Source organism: Engystomops pustulosus, chromosome 8 (genome assembly GCF_040894005.1).
Source record: "Engystomops pustulosus chromosome 8, aEngPut4.maternal, whole genome shotgun sequence".
Classification (NCBI taxonomy): Eukaryota; Metazoa; Chordata; class Amphibia; order Anura; family Leptodactylidae; genus Engystomops; species Engystomops pustulosus.
The window spans coordinates 100531025-100550821 of record NC_092418.1 but is presented as its reverse complement, the minus strand read 5'-3'; the positions used below and the strand labels follow the sequence as shown (position 1 = coordinate 100550821).

Here is a 19797-nt window from a genome sequence, read left to right as displayed (position 1 = left end):
CCATCCATGTGCCTGACCACCGCCCATCCATGTGCCTGACCACCGCCCATCCATGTGCCCGACCACCGGCCATCCATGTGCCCGACCACCGTCCATCCATGTGCCCGACCACCGTCCATCCATGTGCCCGACCACTGCCCATCCATGTGCCCGACCACCATCCATCCATGTGCCTGACCACCGTCCATCCATGTGCCCGACCACCGCCCATCCATGTGCCTGACCACTGCCCATCCATGTGCCCGACCGCCGCCCATACATCCATCTGCCTGACATCTGTCCAACCATAGTCCACCATCGATCATCTGCTCCACCACCATCCGTCCATCAGTTCATGGGCCCGACCACCATCCGTCCATCCATCTATCTATCTGCCCGACCACTGTCCATCCATCCGTCCATTCGTTTACTGTCTTATAGTTATATATTGTCCTGTTAAAACCCATTCACCTATCATCTATCCATTCATCCATCTATCTACCAACCCATCTATTCCTCCATTCATCCAACCACCCAGGACACTACAAACCTGTGAAGAACCTGCAGTGACTGCACTGGATCCGGAGCCAGGTTTGAGGGGATCAAAGTCCAGATCCAATAAACTGGGCTCTTCTGCCTGGGGCCACACAGCCTCAAACTTTGCAGCACAAAGAAGAAGGTTAGTATAAAAGTTAGACATTATAGATAGAACTAAAGACCTTGGAGCTCTGGAACTATAGAACTTGTAATGAAGAACGTCTAACCAGTCCACCCCTAAACATGCCGAAACAGAAGACTGCTGGGCTGAGGAACCAAGAGCATGCAAGGAGACCCCCAGAGACATTGTGATCCCCCGATACAATGTCCCTAGACCATATGTTGAGCCTTCGGATTTCTTACACAACAGTCAGTGAGGAGATGGATCGTTGTAGACAGATAATCCCCCACTGGCCACACGTCTTCTGCATCATTCAAGGTCCTGCATTTTGGTTTATATGTCGGGATCGGATTTAGCCAAAATCTTGGAGAGGAGCCTGAAGGGTCATCTACTAATGTGTCTATGCTGGTGATAGGCTGTGCTAGCCGTGAGGTTATAATGCATTCACCTGCTCTACCTGTACGGGGCGTCATTGAATGGAAGCTGTCAGCAGGTGTGACCATACAGACTGCAGCCGGTGTTATCCATGGAGAGATGTACAATGTGCTGGGAGTGCGTCCTCACACTGCTGTGCTCTGTCCTCTCTGCAGCCAGTGTTATGTATTGTCCTTGGGGAGATGTGTAATCAGACCTCACACTGCTGTGCTCTGTGCTCTCTGCAGCCAGTGTTATGTATTGTCCCTGGAGAGATGTGTAATCAGACCTCACACTGCTGTGCTCTGTGCTCTCTGCAGCCAGTGTTATGTATTGTCCCTGGAGAGATGTGTAATCAGACCTCACACTGCTGTGCTCTGTCCTCTCTGCAGCCAGTGTTATGTATTGTCCCTGGAGAGATGTGTAATCAGATCTTTGTATATGTTGTTAGTAGCAGCAAGACTCCTATATGTATTTATATTCCAGGATTGTAGCTTCTCCGAGTGCACGTGTCCTCACACTACTGTGCTCTGTGCTTTCTGTATATAGATGTTCCTCCCCTCTGAGTTACTGCAGCAGTATCCAATGAGAAAGCTGCTACTACTTTTTTCTCAGGACATCGGGAGTGTCTGTGAGCACAGCAGTGTGAGGACACACTGATAATGCACCTTAACTTCAAAGCTGGTATATAAATCCATATATCACAGTCCTGCTGCTACTGACAACATACACAAAGGTCTGATTACACATCTCTCCAGGGACAATACATATCACTGGCTGCAGAATGCACAGAGCACAGCAGTGTGAGGTTTGATTACACATCTCTCCAGGGACAATAAATAACACTGTCTGCAGAGAGCACAGAGCACAGCAGTGTGAGGTTTGATTACACATCTCTCCAGGGACAATAAATAACACTGGCTGCAGAGAGCACAGAGCACAGCAGTGTGAGGTCTGATTACACATCTCTCCAGGGACAATACATAACACTGGCTGCAGAGAGCACAGAACACAGCAGTGTGAGGTCTGATTACACATCTCTCCAGGGACAATACATAGCACTGGCTGCAGAGAGCACAGAGCACAGCAGTGTGAGGTCTGATTACACAGCTCTCCAGGGACAATACATAACACTGGCTGCAGAGAGCACAGAGCACAGCAGTTTGAGGTCTGATTACACAGCTCTCCAGGGACAATACATAACACTGGCTGCAGAGAGCACAGAGCACAGCAGTTTGAGGTCTGATTACACAGCTCTCCAGGGACAATGCATAACACTGGCTGCAGTCTGTATGGTCACTCCTGCTGACAGTTTCCCCGGTGACTTATGGACCATATAGTTTCTATAGAAGCATCTGTAAACTGTTACTTTAAGCATATAAATAACATGCACAATAATCACAAGCAATGAACATGCAAACAGCGAGCAGCAGACAAGCACAGATCAAGGGGCCGAGCGGACAGAGCCCCCTGCGACTTATAGGAAAGCAGGAAACTTCCACTTGTCCGGATCCCTATAGTCCCCACTGGTGAGAAGGCGGGTGTATAGGGGGCCGGAGTGCGGAGTTACCCCTTCATCTCTGCAGGATCCTGACATCCCAGGGCCGGAGCTTCATCAGATCTGGCGCAGGATCGGGGCGTCTCATCCACTTTGCACCAGTTTTGATAAATCCCCACATTGCATTCTGGGAGAGATTTCCATTCTACCCAGTGTCCGCTGCTGAGAGTGTGGGGGTCTACAACTTGTGGCGAGGGGCATGCTGAGACTTGTAGTTGAGCTGCAGTGCAGGTTGCAAACCGTAGGTATAGAGGGTTAAATATATCAGAGGTGTCACTCCTTATACAAAGCAGAGGCCAGACCCCTAATCTATTGCTCCGGGGGTCTCCGGAAGTAATACCCTGGGGGTCACTGCCAATAATACCCTGGGGGTCACTGCCAGAAATACCCCAGGGGTCACTGCCAGTAATACCCCGGGGGTCACTACCAGTAATACCCCGGGGGTCACTACTAGTAATACCCCGTAGGTTACTGCCAGTAATACCCTAGTGGTCACTGCCAGCAATACCCTGGGGGGTCACTGCCAGCAATACCCCAGGGGTCACTGCCAGAAATACCCCAGGGGTCACTACCAGTAATACCCCGGGGGTCACTACCAGTAATACCCCGGGGGTCACTACTAGTAATACCCCGTAGGTTACTGCCAGTAATACCCTAGTGGTCACTGCCAGCAATACCCTGGGGGGTCACTGCCAGCAATACTCTGGGGGGTCACTGCCAGCAATACCCTGGGGGTCACTGCCAGTAATACCCCGAAGATCACTGCCAGTAATACCCCGGAGGTCACTGCCAGTAATACCCCAGAGGTCACTGCCAGTAATACCCCAGGGGTCACCACCAGTAACGTGTTACAGGACACGGATTACATGTTACTCACCATCTCCCTTAATATCTGATATTGAGCAACTTGCAAAGTGTTTACCCTGATCATATACTACAGTCACATCTAGAGCTGCATTTAACCTTTATACAGACAATGAGACTTCTCATTCCCCTACTGCCCCTTATAGGTTCAAGATCCGCTCTGCAATGGTGTAGCATCAAGCTAACATTACAGAACAAGTGGACATCGGCTCATTATGAATGGACTCCAAGAATGACTAGTATAAGAATGACTAGTGTATGCTGCTGTGGATGTGACTGAAGCATAATATGCAGAATGACTAGAGAAAGCTGCTCTGGATGTGACTGGTGTATAAGATGTAGAATGACTAGTGAATGCTGCTCTGGATGTGACTGGTGTATACAATTCAACAGGACTAGTAAATGCTGCTCTGAATGTGACCAGAGTTTAAGATGTAACATGACTAGTGAATGCTGCTCTGGATGTGACCAGAGTTTAAGATGTAACATGACTAGTGAATGCTGCTCTGGATGTGACTGGAGTATAAGATGTAACATGACTAGTAAATTCTGCTCTGGATGTGACCGGAGTATAAGATGTAACATGACTAGTGAATGCTGCTCCTGGTGTGACCGGTGTATAAGATTCAACATAGCTAGTGAATGCTGCTCTGGATGTGACTGGAGTATAGGATGCAACATGACTAGTGAATGCTGCTCTGGATGTGACCAGAGTATAAGATGTAACATTACTAGTGAATTCTGCTCTGGATGTGGCCGGAGTATAAGATGTAACATGACTAGTAAATGGATGTGACTGGAGTACAAGATTCAACAGGACTAGTAAATGCTGCTCTGAATGTGACCAGAGTTTAAGATGTAACATGACTAGTAAATGCTGCTCTGGATGTGACTGGAGTACAAGATGCAACAGGACTAGTAAATGCTGCTCTGAATGTGACCAGAGTTTAAGATGTAACATGACTAGTGAATGCTGCTCTGGATGTGACCAGAGTTTAAGATGTAACATGACTAGTGAATGCTGCTCTGGATGTGACTGGAGTATAAAATAGAATATAACATTTCTGAAGTTACTCAATATTAGGTGAAATCTGCAAGAAGATGTTCAGGAACAAAAAGCATGTGTGAACGCCCCCTATCCTCTCTGCTCCACAAGTGACACCTCCTGCGGATCTCATGCAGTGTTAGTAGTGGGGGAGGGGAGGTGGGTGCAGCCGCTGACCTGTGAGGGGGTGGTCACACTTATCTCGGGCACAAAATTGTCATCAAACAGACCGATGATATTCTCCTGCTTGATGTCCTTGGAGGGCGTGTGTTTTGGTGGCGGTGGAACCGGAGGGCCTCTCCTCAGCTACATGCAAGTAAATAACAGCAAAGACAATCCACACGACCCCCCACCCAAAAAAGAAAAGGGGAAAAAACACAAACATACAAAAATATAATTAGCAAAAAAAAAAGAAAACCACAAGTTGTAAGGATCCATCACATGTCAGGTGACGTCACCGCTGCAATGGATGAACCTCGTACAAAGACAACAATACAGGCACAGATACAAATAAAGTTACAAGGATTCAAAGCAACATGAACACCACACAGACCGACAATCCAAACACTGTATATATACCGCACATAATGTACAATGTAACAGGAAGTATGAGGTATGAAGAATGTTAGAATGTAACCAAATACACAAATTTACAACTTGTTTTCCAGTGAACAAAGGGGCAGTATTATAGTAGTTCTATTCTTGTACATAGGGGGCAGTATTATAGTAGTTCTATTCTTGTACATAGGGGGCAGTATTATAGTAGTTCTATTCTTGTACATAGGTGGCAGTATTATAGTAGTTCTATTCTTGTACATAGGGGCAGTATAATAGTAGTTATATTCTTGTACATAGGGGCAGTATTATAGTAGTTCTATTCTTGTACATAGGAGGCAGTATTATAGTAGTTATATTCCTGTACATAGGGGGCAGTATTATAGTAGTTATATTCTTGTACATAGGGGCAGTATTATAGTAGTTCTATTCTTGTACATAGGTGGCAGTATTATAGTAGTTATATTCTTGTACATAGGGGGCAGTATTATAGTAGTTATATTCTTGTACATAGGGGCAGTATTATAGTAGTTATATTCTTGTACATAGGGGCAGTTTATAGTAGTTATATTATTGTACATGGGGGCAGTATTATAGTAGTTATATTCTTGTACATAGGGGGCAGTATTATAGTAGTTATATTCTTGTACATAGGGGCAGTATTATAGTAGTTATATTATTGTACATAGGGGGCAGTATTATAGTAGTTATATTCTTGTACATAGGGGGCAGTATTATAGTAGTTATATTCTTGTACATAGGGGGCAGTATTATAGTAGTTATATTCTTGTACATAGGGGGCAGTATTATAGTAGTTATATTCTTGTACATAGGGGGCAGTATTATAGTAGTTATATTCTTGTACATAGGGGGCAGTATTATAGCAGTTATATTCCTGTACATTGGGGGCAGTATTATAGTAGTTATATTCTTGTACATAGGGGGCAGTATTATAGTAGTTATATTCTTGTACATAGGGGGCAGTATTATAGTAGTTATATTCTTGTACATAGGGGGCAGTATTATAGTAGTTATATTCTTGTACATAGGGGGCAGTATTATAGCAGTTATATTCCTGTACATAGGGGGCAGTATTATAGTAGTTATATTCTTGTACATAGGGGGCAGTATTATAGTAGTTATAGTCTTGTACTTAGGGGGCAGTATTATAGTAGTTATATTCTTGTACTTAGGGGGCAGTATTATAGTAGTTATATTCCTGTACATAGGGGGCAGTATTATAGTAGTTATATTCCTGCACATAGGGGGCAGTATTATAGTAGTTATATTTTTGTACATAGGGGCAGTATTATAGTAGTTATATTCTTATACATAGGGGCAGTATTATAGTAGTTATATTCTTGTACATAGGGGGCAGTATTATAGTAGTTATATTCTTGTACATAGGGGCAGTATTATAGTAGTTATATTCCTGTACATAGGGGCAGTATTATAGTAGTTATATTATTGCACATAGGGGGCAGCATTATAGTAGTTATATTCTTGTACATAGGGGGCAGTATTATAGTAGTTATATTCTTGTACATAGGGGCAGTATTATAGTAGTTATATTCCTGTACATAGGGGCAGTATTATAGTAGTTATATTATTGTACATAGGGGACAGTATTATAGTAGTTATATTCTTGTACATAGGGGGCAGTATTATAGTAGTTATATTCCTGTACATAGGGGCAGTATTATAGTAGTTATATTCTTGTACATAGGGGCAGTGTTATAGTAGTTATATTCTTGTACATAGGGGGCAGTATTATAGTAGTTATAGTCTTGTACTTAGGGGGCAGTATTATAGTAGTTATATTCTTGTACATAGGGGCAGTATTATAGTAGTTATATTCCTGTACATAGGGGCAGTATTATAGTAGTTATATTATTGTACATAGGGGGCAGCATTATAGTAGTTATATTCTTGTACATAGGGGCAGTGTTATAGTAGTTATATTCTTGTACATAGGGGGCAGTATTATAGTAGTTATATTCTTGTACATAGGGGGCAGTATTATAGTATTTCTAGTCTTGTATATAGGAAGCAGTAACGTGAAGCTTTTATTGCAAAATATGGAACCTATTCTCAATACTCATTATGTTAGGAGGAAAAAATAGAATCAATTGGGAGTTTATCGGACTCTAATTTCTTTAGTTTTTACAATAACTTGTAATTTGATAATCTACCAGGAGGTGGCGCTGCTGCTCTTTATAAAAGATTTCTCTCTGGACTATTCCTGTGCTGCTGGTGATTGGGTAATAGTCAGCGCTGGCTGTGGCACAGGGTCACACCACCCTCCTATCAGTCACTCCCAGGAGCTGACCTATTACTACTAGCCGTTGTTGCAGAAAGTAGGATTTCTGGGGGAGGAAGCAGCAGAGAATTCAGTAATACATACAACGTGCGCAGCAGAGAAGGTTATCCCACAAGCCCTGAGCCCTTAAGATACAGTCATGACAGGAGGCATCTTCACCATCCTGCCAGGACACATGCAGGATAGACTAGAAAGATCCATAAAGAATGCTGGTAATTAATGTCCGAAATTGTACATTACTGCAGATAGGAGATAGATAGATATGAGATAGATAAATAGATAGATAGATAGATAGATAGATAGATAGATAGATAGATAGATAGATAGATATGAGATAGATAGGAGATAGATAGATAGATAGATAGATAGATAGATAGATAGAAGATAGATAGATAGATAGATAGATAGATAGATAGATAGATAGATAGATAGATAAATAAATATTCTTTTGTCATTTGGTGCTTCAAGAGCGCAAATTGATGCGCCGTTCATGCAATTGTCAAGTGCTATGGTAAACGTATTTCCATCCATGCCCCTATATTTTGTATATTGTTGTTCTTTCATAGGTTACGGTTGGTGTGTCTAGCCAGGGACCACACTGTCTTTTATACAAGTACAGTCAAAAACTTAGGGGATTGATGATGCCGTCTGCCCCGTTTATTATTAGGGGTATATTCAGCAAGGTCGTCCCTTATATTTGCGAGTTATACAATCGTTGGTGAATCAATATCAACGTGCATCCAACATGGTTGTTATCACAGCCAATTGGTCCTGATTTATGGCTGACACATCGTGGACTTTTCCTTTATGTAAATTGCATGAATGTTGCATTCCAGAATCATCTATGTTTTATCTGATATATTTTCATTTTTGGTTTCCATAGCACCAGACGCCCTTGCTGGGGCATAATACACATGCGCAGAACCAGGCGCATAGTGTGTGTCCCACTGTGCGACATATTTTTTATGCGCACACTTTGGCGCTCAGCTTGCGTTCCATGTAGCATTTTTCTTCCTTTTTTCTTTTTTCAAAAAAATTTTTTTACATGTATCGGAGAACATTGTTGCTGATCAGGGAAGGTCGACACGTGGAAACAACTGGGAAGCATTGCTGTCAACACAGAAGCACTTGAGCACCTTTACACAGACAAGACCAATGGCTGGACTAACCTGTGTCACTAATAAAGCTGTTTGTTATATATAACACAATTTTAATGTCTATCACATACATATACATGTATTTTACATTGTGCACTATGTTTAATGTTCACGATATGCAATTTGACTATGTAATAAGCATTATATCACAGTTATACAAAAATGGTGGGAGTATCCCAATTTGTCATGTGATCACCTGTTGTATTTAAATATGGCCACCATTTCACTGTTTGAATGGCTTGAGAAAGGCTCTTGCAGAGCCGAAACGTCGCTGTCACAGTTGCTCACTATGGAATAAAGACACTTTTTTACTTTTATCTACAACGGAGTGCTGCCCGCTTTCTTTATACTACTGGAGGACCTGAGGCCCGGTCCTAGGTTGCCTGCACCCAATTTTCTTTTTCTCTGATGGTTTGTGCTGCTTGGACTTTCTTTTTGTATTTTTTGGCTGCTAAAAGCGTGCACCCTAGAACTTTTTTCTTTGTTTTCTTCGGTTTCATCACAATGGAACAGTCTACCCACAGCTATGGATTCCAGAGTTTTGCTTACACTGATGCGGACGGCGAAAGGATTCTACATGGCCTAACAGGTGATTCCACTTTCCTCACTACGCCTGGAACGGCTGAACTCATACGTAAATTTGAAAATGAATCCAAAAGACTCACCAGCTTACAGTTGCATCTCATCACATTAAGGAGATCACTGCATTGGAAACTAATCTTCCTGAGATGGACACACAATTGAAGTCGATTTTGACCACAGATGAGTATAACGTTTTTTTGCTACGGTTCAGACGCATGTGAAAACTGGCAAATCTGAACAAGAACTTACCAAGCGTAATAAATGGATGTGGGCTATTATATGTGGGAGAAACGACACTTGAATTTAAGACGCGCCTCAACCAACACAGATATACGATACGATCCAACCGCAAAGATCTCCCGGTACCGAAACACTTTTCAGAAGCTGGACATCTAGAGAAACATCTCAGTTTCCGTCTCATTGATCACGTGCCACTTCCTAGACGTGGTGGTGATAGAGTAGCTATTCTAAAAAAGCGTGAGTTACATTGGATCTATACCCTTGACACACTGAGACCACAGGGTCTCAATGTGGATTTTAATCTTTGGTCCCTATGATCCTGTTGATCCAGCTGTAGTTCCTTTTGTATAGTCCATCATCAGAGTAGCAATGAGTAACTTTCTGTGATATAATAATTTTGACATTATATGTCTTTTTTTTCTTTTAGAATATGAGCCTATCCCAGATGTCTCCTCGTGGAAGCCTCCCTACACAACTCCCAAAATATTCTTTTGTCATTTGGTGCTTCAAGAGCGCAAATTGATGCGCCGTTCATGCAATTGTCAAGTGCTATGGTAAACGTATTTCCATCCATGCCCCTATATTTTGTATATTGTTGTTCTTTCATAGGTTACGGTTGGTGTGTCTAGCCAGGGACCACACTGTCTTTTATACAAGTACAGTCAAAAACTTAGGGGATTGATGATGCCGTCTGCCCCGTTTATTATTAGGGGTATATTCAGCAAGGTCGTCCCTTATATTTGCGAGTTATACAATCGTTGGTGAATCAATATCAACGTGCATCCAACATGGTTGTTATCACAGCCAATTGGTCCTGATTTATGGCTGACACATCGTGGACTTTTCCTTTATGTAAATTGCATGAATGTTGCATTCCAGAATCATCTATGTTTTATCTGATATATTTTCATTTTTGGTTTCCATAGCACCAGACGCCCTTGCTGGGGCATAATACACATGCGCAGAACCAGGCGCATAGTGTGTGTCCCACTGTGCGACATATTTTTTATGCGCACACTTTGGCGCTCAGCTTGCGTTCCATGTAGCATTTTTCTTCCTTTTTTCTTTTTTCAAAAAAATTTTTTTACATGTATCGGAGAACATTGTTGCTGATCAGGGAAGGTCGACACGTGGAAACAACTGGGAAGCATTGCTGTCAACACAGAAGCACTTGAGCACCTTTACACAGACAAGACCAATGGCTGGACTAACCTGTGTCACTAATAAAGCTGTTTGTTATATATAACACAATTTTAATGTCTATCACATACATATACATGTATTTTACATTGTGCACTATGTTTAATGTTCACGATATGCAATTTGACTATGTAATAAGCATTATATCACAGTTATACAAAAATGGTGGGAGTATCCCAATTTGTCATGTGATCACCTGTTGTATTTAAATATGGCCACCATTTCACTGTTTGAATGGCTTGAGAAAGGCTCTTGCAGAGCCGAAACGTCGCTGTCACAGTTGCTCACTATGGAATAAAGACACTTTTTTACTTTTATCTACAACGGAGTGCTGCCCGCTTTCTTTATACTAGATAGATAGATAGATAGATAGATGATAGTGAGTGGAGCGCCCCCTGTGAATCCCCCCACTACTACAGACATTACAGGGGGACATTAATCATAGGGGGTCTCAGGTTCGCCTGTTTTTGCGCCTGGTTTGCTCTTCTTTTTGGCTCCTGATCTATGATGGATCTAGTTCTGCCTTAGTAAATGCCTTTTGGAATAGTCGCATGTCCCATTCATTTGCGCCAAATATGTCTCAAATTGTTAGATCTCATTTGTGAGCAATAATGAAAGGAGGTGACAGAACGTTCAGGGCGTCATCTCTGCACAAAAAATCTATCATTGTGATGCAAATGAAGGGACTAAAAGATACAGATATGTAAAAAAAAATTCTTGCTGAAATGAGTCTTTTTCTTTTTTATTATAATTTTCATGAAATGGAGACTGATAATATTCTCAGATCTGTACAATAAGACAATAATCACTCCCAGAGATGATCCCATAGACCAGTGGTGGCGAACCTATGGCACTGGTGCCAGAGGCGGCACTCTGAGCCCTCTCTGTGGGCACTCAGGCCATCACTCCAGCATGAAGTTCACCAGACAGGACTCAAAGAATCTGCCTGCAGAATCTTCCTACAATGACAGGGGAATTTGCCCTCCTCCTTTCAACTGCGTTGGTGTTTTTAGGAGGCTGAACGATTGAAAGTTGTCAAAGAACAAGGAGAAATAAATTACTACTTAAATTGCTGGGCTGGCACTTAGCAATAAATAAGTGGCTTTTGGTTGAAGTTTGGGCACTCAGATTCTAAAAGGTTCGCCATCACTGCCATAGACAATGATGAAGTCGTTACTGGAGAAATTTTACATTTTAAAACTGCTCCGAAGTATTTTCCATGTTGCATGGAGGGAATTTTTCATTTGGGAACCTAAAATGTATGTTTTTAGTAATGAAAAGTGAAGTTTTTTGGAAGTACAGCTGCTCAGAGTAGGTGATTTTTTGCGCCTTTCTAGGCGTAAATTAGTGATAGATCCCGTGCAAACATCTGTATAGGACGCACTCACTATGTCAGATAAGGCGCAGGGACTCCAAACCACTAAGTGCCGGACTTTGCCGTGCGCCCTAAATGCACCAAATTAACGAGAGGTGCAAGATTTTTGCGCTAAAAGACACTCAAAACAGTCTAACAGACTATGATTAATGTCCCCCACAGTCTCCACAACCAGCTACTAGGCAGAAGAACAGATTTCAGATGCAGCAGAATAAGCAGAAGAGAGACGTCCGTCAGTACCTGCTACAGGCTGGAGGACGTCAGGAGAAGTCGCAGCTTTAAGAGTCAAAACTTGATTACTGGAGAGAATCAAGTGAAATCCTGAAGGTCTACAACCAGCGAGAGGCCACCATGTGTGAGATGGAGAAGACTTTACAAGCAATGATCCATGGTGAAGGACACGAGAAGATGGCGGCCTGGTGATGGACTGGGTATGGATACAACTTGGTGGTGGATGAACCATGAGCTGAGACTTCAATGATCCCCTCCATGATGAGGCCCTGGTGTCTCGTAGACCACCCAAACCTCTTCCAAAACTGCAATTCTAATCCAAAGCGATGTAAACCAGAGAGGTTTGGGCCATCTACAGAAGGAGACCACTTCATTGAAAGAATCAATGGGATCTGAGCTCATGGATCCACATCTCAGAAGATACATTGTAAGCCGGCCATGGGCATCAAGACTTAGCCCTAAAATACAAGTGTTACGGGTCTCAATGTGACTGTAGACCAAGTATCTGGACACCTATGGCCGGCTCTAGACTGGTTTCCAGGCGAAAAAACTTTTCTAGTGACTCAACTTATGGATTCTGTTGGTCTTGAGATACCTGAGAAGGCGATTTGGACACAACCACAGAGGGGGTGTCCACCAAGAATGTGGGGGCAGCAGCGGGTTCCTCGTGGTTGGTGGTCTTGGGGGCTGCGCTGGCGGCAGGAGATCCATCAGGAGGGGTGGATGGAGTCTTGTTCGCCTTTGCAGGGCTGGAGTCACTGAGGAAGGAACAGAGACAAGTAAGACTCGCACATCTATGGACATCTATGCGGCCTGTAGGGGGCGCCTTCTACCTGGAACTTTGCAGATAAATGAAAATGTTTCAAATTAACCACTCATAGGTTACAAAAGGGAAAGATGGGGCACCATGTGGTGGGTATCATACCTGCAACCAGCTGCACTCCTCATGCGTGGGGAAAGGGGGAGTAAAGCTAGGAGAGCGCCTTTAAATCATTAAGACACACCCATTTCACAATAATTTGCATAATATTATATATGAATATGGCAGCATGCAGAATACCAGAAAACCCCAAATCAGGCACAAGTTCGGGTTAGGACATATAGTCACTGCATAGTCCTATCACTGAGGCATCGCGTGCCTCACACCTCAGGGTTACACCTGGGCTAATCCATTGGTACATACAGGGGACAGACCGGATGCTACCACATGCATGGGGGACATTATAAGGCAAGGGGCGGGGGAGACATCGTATCATTAGTGAATATTAATCCATATCACAGGTTAATTATACACACGCCGCAGCCATCACTACCTGCTCCTCTTTAGTTTCAGTCGAGAGAAAAGATTTGCTTTCTTTCTGTTGGAAGGGCGGGGGAGGGGAAGGGGCAATTACTTCATGATTGGTAAAAGCGCCAGACAATGGAACAAAATTAGGAAACAGGTGATAAACCCCCTGGAATTAGGGTGTAGCTTCACCTGTAGCAGCAATCTGAGGCCTGGGGTCTGTATACTATATATGGTGGTTCTGGTCTGGGGTCTGTATACTGTGTATGAGGGTTTTGTTCTGGGGTCTGTATACTGTATATGGTGGTTCTGGTCTGGGGTCTGTATACTGTATATGAGGGTTCTGGTCTGGGGTCTGTATACTGTATATGAGGGTTCTGGTCTGGGGTCTGTATACTGTGTATAAGGGTTTTGGTCTGGGGTCTGTATACTGTATATGGTGGTTCTGGTCTGGGGTCTGTATACTGTGTATGAGGTTCTGATCTGGGTCTATATACTGTATATGAGGGTTCAGGTTTGGGGTCTGTATATGAGGGTTCTGGTCTGGGGTCTATATACTGTATATGAGGGTTCTGGTCTGGGGTCTGTATACTGTATATGAGGGTTCTCGTCTGGGGTCTATATACTGTATATGAGGGTTCTGGTCTGGGGTCTGTATACTGTATATGAGGGTTCTGGTCTGGGGTCTGTATACTGTATCCGAGGGTTCTGGTCTGGGGTCTGTATACTGTATCCGAGGGTTCTGGTCTGGGGTCTGTTTACTGTATCCGAGGGTTCTGGTCTGGGGTCTGTATACTGTATATGAGGGTTCTGGTCTGTGGTCTGTATACTGTATATGAGGGTTCTGGTCTGGGGTCTATATACTGTATATGAGGGTTCTGGTCTGGGGTCTATATACTGTAAACGAGGGTTCTGGTCTGGGGTCTATATACTGTATCCGGGGGTTCTGGTCTGGGGTCTGTATACTGTATCCGGGGGTTCTGGTCTGGGGTCTGTATACTGTATATGAGGGTTCTGGTCTGGGGTCTATATACTGTATATGAGGGTTCTGGTCTGGGGTCTGTATACTGTATACGAGGGTTCTGGTCTGGGGTCTATATACTGTATATGAGGGTTCTGGTCTGGGGTCTGTATACTGTATCCGAGGGTTCTGGTCTGGGGTCTATATACTGTATATGAGGGTTCTGATCTGGGGTCTGTATACTGTATATGAGGGTTCTGGTCTGTGGTCTGTATACTGTATATGGTGGTTCTGGTCTGGGGTCTATATACTGTATCCGAGGGTTCTGGTCTGGGGTCTGTATACTGTATATGAGGGTTCTGGTCTGGGGTCTATATACTGTATATGAGGGTTCTGGTCTGGGGTCTATATACTGTATCCGAGGGTTCTGGTCTGGGGTCTGTATACTGTATATGAGGGTTCTGGTCTGGGGTCTATATACTGTATATGAGGGTTCTGGTCTGGGGTCTGTATACTGTATCCGAGGGTTCTGGTCAGGTGTCTGTATACTGTATCCGAGGGTTCTGGTCTGGGGTCTATATACTGTATATGAGGGTTCTGGTCTGGGGTCTGCATACTGTATTCGAGGGTTCTGGTCTGGGGTCTATATACTGTATATGAGGGTTCTGGTCTGAGGTCTGTATACTGTATCCGAGGGTTCTGGTCTGGGGTCTATATACTGTATATGAGGGTTCTGGTCTGGGGTCTGTATACTGTATCCGAGGGTTCTGGTCTGGGGTCTATATACTGTATAAGAGGGTTCTGGTCTGGGGTCTATATACTGTATCCGAGGGTTCTGGTATGGGGTCTGTATACTGTATATGAGGGTTCTGGTCTGTGGTCTATATACTGTATATGAGGGTTCTGGTCTGGGGTCTATATACTGTATATGAGGGTTCTGGTCTGGGGTCTGTATACTGTATCCGAGGGTTCTGTTCTGGGGTCTGTATACTGTATATGAGGGTTCTGGTCTGGGGTCTGTATACTGTATATGAGGGTTCTGGTCTGTGGTCTGTATACTGTATATGGTGGTTCTGGTCTGGGGTCTGTATACTGTGTATGAGGGTTCTGGTCTGGGGTCTGTATACTGTATATGAGGGTTCTGGTCTGGGGTCTATATACTGTATATGAGGGTTCTGGTCTGGGGTCTGTATACTGTATACGAGGGTTCTGGTCTGGGGTCTATATACTGTATATGAGGGTTCTGGTCTGGGGTCTGTATACTGTATCCGAGGGTTCTGGTCTGGGGTCTATATACTGTATATGAGGGTTCTGATCTGGGGTCTGTATACTGTATATGAGGGTTCTGGTCTGTGGTCTGTATACTGTATATGGTGGTTCTGGTCTGGGGTCTATATACTGTATCCGAGGGTTCTGGTCTGGGGTCTGTATACTGTATATGAGGGTTCTGGTCTGGGGTCTATATACTGTATATGAGGGTTCTGGTCTGGGGTCTATATACTGTATCCGAGGGTTCTGGTCTGGGGTCTGTATACTGTATATGAGGGTTCTGGTCTGGGGTCTATATACTGTATATGAGGGTTCTGGTCTGGGGTCTGTATACTGTATCCGAGGGTTCTGGTCAGGTGTCTGTATACTGTATCCGAGGGTTCTGGTCTGGGGTCTATATACTGTATATGAGGGTTCTGGTCTGGGGTCTGCATACTGTATTCGAGGGTTCTGGTCTGGGGTCTATATACTGTATATGAGGGTTCTGGTCTGAGGTCTGTATACTGTATCCGAGGGTTCTGGTCTGGGGTCTATATACTGTATATGAGGGTTCTGGTCTGGGGTCTGTATACTGTATCCGAGGGTTCTGGTCTGGGGTCTATATACTGTATAAGAGGGTTCTGGTCTGGGGTCTATATACTGTATCCGAGGGTTCTGGTATGGGGTCTGTATACTGTATATGAGGGTTCTGGTCTGTGGTCTATATACTGTATATGAGGGTTCTGGTCTGGGGTCTATATACTGTATATGAGGGTTCTGGTCTGGGGTCTGTATACTGTATCCGAGGGTTCTGGTCTGGGGTCTGTATACTGTATATGAGGGTTCTGGTCTGGGGTCTGTATACTGTATATGAGGGTTCTGGTCTGTGGTCTGTATACTGTATATGGTGGTTCTGGTCTGGGGTCTGTATACTGTGTATGAGGGTTCTGGTCTGGGGTCTGTATACTGTATATGAGGGTTCTGGTCTGGGGTCTGTATACTGTATATGAGGGTTCTGGTCTGGGGTCTGTATACTGTATATGAGGGTTCTGGTCTGGGGTCTGTATACTGTATCTGAGGGTTCTGGTCTGGGGTCTGTATACTGTATCTGAGGGTTCTGGTCTGGGGTCTGTATACTGTATCCGAGGGTTCTGGTCTGGGGTCTATATACTGTATATGAGGGTTCTGGTCTGGGGTCTATATACTGTATCCGGGGGTTCTGGTCTGGGGTCTATATACTGTAAACGAGGGTTCTGGTCTGGGGTCTATATACTGTATACGAGGGTTCTGGTCTGGGGTCTATATACTGTATCCGGGGGTTCTGGTCTGGGGTCTGTATACTGTATCTGAGGGTTCTGGTCTGGGGTCTGTATACTGTATCTGAGGGTTCTGGTCTGTGGTCTATATACTGTATATGAGGGTTCTGGTCTGTGGTCTATATACTGTATATGAGGGTTCTGGTCTGGGGTCTGTATACTGTATATGAGGGTTCTGGTCTGGGGTCTGTATACTGTATCCGAGGGTTCTGGTCTGGGGTCTATATACTGTATATGAGGGTTTTGGTCTGGGGTCTGTATACTGTATATGAGGGTTCAGGTCTGGGGTCTATATACTGTATATGAGGGTTCTGGTCTGGGGTCTGTATACTGTATCCGAGGGTTCTGGTCTGGGGTCTGTATACTGTATATGAGGCTTCTGGTCTGGGGTCTATATACTGTATATGAGGGTTCTGGTCTGGGGTCTGTATACTGTATATGAGGGTTCAGGTCTGGGGTCTGTATACTGTATCCGAGGGTTCTGGTCTGGGGTCTATATACTGTATCCAGGGGTTCTGGTCTGGGGTCTGTATACTGTATACGAGGGTTCTGGTCTGGGGTCTATATACTGTATCCGGGGGTTCTGGTCTGGGGTCTGTATACTGTATATGAGGGTTCTGGTCTGGGGTCTGTATACTGTATATGAGGGTTCTGGTCTGGGGTCTATATACTGTATATGAGGGTTCTGGTCTGTGGTCTATATACTGTATATGAGGGTTCTGGTCTGGGGTCTGTATACTGTATATGAGGGTTCTGGTCTGGGGTCTGTATACTGTATCCGAGGGTTCTGGTCTGGGGTCTATATACTGTATATGAGGGTTTTGGTCTGGGGTCTGTATACTGTATATGAGGGTTCAGGTCTGGGGTCTATATACTGTATATGAGGGTTCTGGTCTGGGGTCTGTATACTGTATCCGAGGGTTCTGGTCTGGAGTCTGTATACTGTATATGAGGCTTCTGGTCTGGGGTCTATATACTGTATATGAGGGTTCTGGTCTGGGGTCTGTATACTGTATATGAGGGTTCAGGTCTGGGGTCTGTATACTGTATCCGAGGGTTCTGGTCTGGGGTCTATATACTGTATCCAGGGGTTCTGGTCTGGGGTCTGTATACTGTATACGAGGGTTCTGGTCTGGGGTCTATATACTGTATCCGGGGGTTCTGGTCTGGGGTCTGTATACTGTATATGAGGGTTCTGGTCTGGGGTCTGTATACTGTATATGAGGGTTCTGGTCTGGGGTCTGTATACTGTATATGGTGGTTCTGGTCTGGGGTCTATATACTGTATCCGAGGGTTCTGGTCTGGGGTCTGTATACTGTATATGAGGGTTCTGGTCTGGGGTCTATATACTGTATATGAGGGTTCTGGTCTGGGGTCTATATACTGTATCCGAGGGTTCTGGTCTGGGGTCTGTATACTGTATATGAGGGTTCTGGTCTGGGGTCTATATACTGTATATGAGGGTTCTGGTCTGGGGTCTGTATACTGTATCCGAGGGTTCTGGTCAGGTGTCTGTATACTGTATCCGAGGGTTCTGGTCTGGGGTCTATATACTGTATATGAGGGTTCTGGTCTGGGGTCTGCATACTGTATTCGAGGGTTCTGGTCTGGGGTCTATATACTGTATATGAGGGTTCTGGTCTGAGGTCTGTATACTGTATCCGAGGGTTCTGGTCTGGGGTCTATATACTGTATATGAGGGTTCTGGTCTGGGGTCTGTATACTGTATCCGAGGGTTCTGGTCTGGGGTCTATATACTGTATAAGAGGGTTCTGGTCTGGGGTCTATATACTGTATCCGAGGGTTCTGGTATGGGGTCTGTATACTGTATATGAGGGTTCTGGTCTGTGGTCTATATACTGTATATGAGGGTTCTGGTCTGGGGTCTATATACTGTATATGAGGGTTCTGGTCTGGGGTCTGTATACTGTATCCGAGGGTTCTGGTCTGGGGTCTGTATACTGTATATGAGGGTTCTGGTCTGGGGTCTGTATACTGTATATGAGGGTTCTGGTCTGTGGTCTGTATACTGTATATGGTGGTTCTGGTCTGGGGTCTGTATACTGTGTATGAGGGTTCTGGTCTGGGGTCTGTATACTGTATATGAGGGTTCTGGTCTGGGGTCTGTATACTGTATATGAGGGTTCTGGTCTGGGGTCTGTATACTGTATATGAGGGTTCTGGTCTGGGGTCTGTATACTGTATCTGAGGGTTCTGGTCTGGGGTCTGTATACTGTATCTGAGGGTTCTGGTCTGGGGTCTGTATACTGTATCCGAGGGTTCTGGTCTGGGGTCTATATACTGTATATGAGGGTTCTGGTCTGGGGTCTATATACTGTATCCGGGGGTTCTGGTCTGGGGTCTATATACTGTAAACGAGGGTTCTGGTCTGGGGTCTATATACTGTATACGAGGGTTCTGGTCTGGGGTCTATATACTGTATCCGGGGGTTCTGGTCTGGGGTCTGTATACTGTATCTGAGGGTTCTGGTCTGGGGTCTGTATACTGTATCTGAGGGTTCTGGTCTGTGGTCTATATACTGTATATGAGGGTTCTGGTCTGTGGTCTATATACTGTATATGAGGGTTCTGGTCTGGGGTCTGTATACTGTATATGAGGGTTCTGGTCTGGGGTCTGTATACTGTATCCGAGGGTTCTGGTCTGGGGTCTATATACTGTATATGAGGGTTTTGGTCTGGGGTCTGTATACTGTATATGAGGGTTCAGGTCTGGGGTCTATATACTGTATATGAGGGTTCTGGTCTGGGGTCTGTATACTGTATCCGAGGGTTCTGGTCTGGGGTCTGT

General features: G+C 44.5%; 1 protein-coding gene and 1 long non-coding RNA gene across 11 annotated transcripts in view; one reads left to right on the top strand and one right to left on the bottom strand.

Moving 5' to 3' along the window:
• The window catches only part of BIN1 (bridging integrator 1), a 98755-nt gene that overhangs the window by 15049 nt on the left and 63909 nt on the right, over positions 1-19797 (bottom strand). For 3 of the 10 annotated variants that reach the window (XM_072122015.1, XM_072122012.1, XM_072122014.1), the window contains 4 exons: positions 13492-13536; positions 12774-12936; positions 4696-4824; positions 530-637 (listed from right to left, as the gene is read on the bottom strand). In XM_072122015.1, the coding sequence (XP_071978116.1) occupies positions 530-637; positions 4696-4824; positions 12774-12936; positions 13492-13536 (445 nt within the window). The remainder of the gene's footprint in view (positions 1-529; positions 638-4695; positions 4825-12773; positions 12937-13491; positions 13537-19797) is intronic. The other 7 variants (XM_072122013.1, XM_072122019.1, XM_072122022.1 and 4 more) reach the window with 5 other exon arrangements.
• On the top strand, positions 7408-12714 carry LOC140075744 (uncharacterized). Its single transcript, XR_011849460.1, has 2 exons — positions 7408-7605; positions 12110-12714. It is a non-coding gene; the product is annotated as an uncharacterized lncRNA (long non-coding RNA).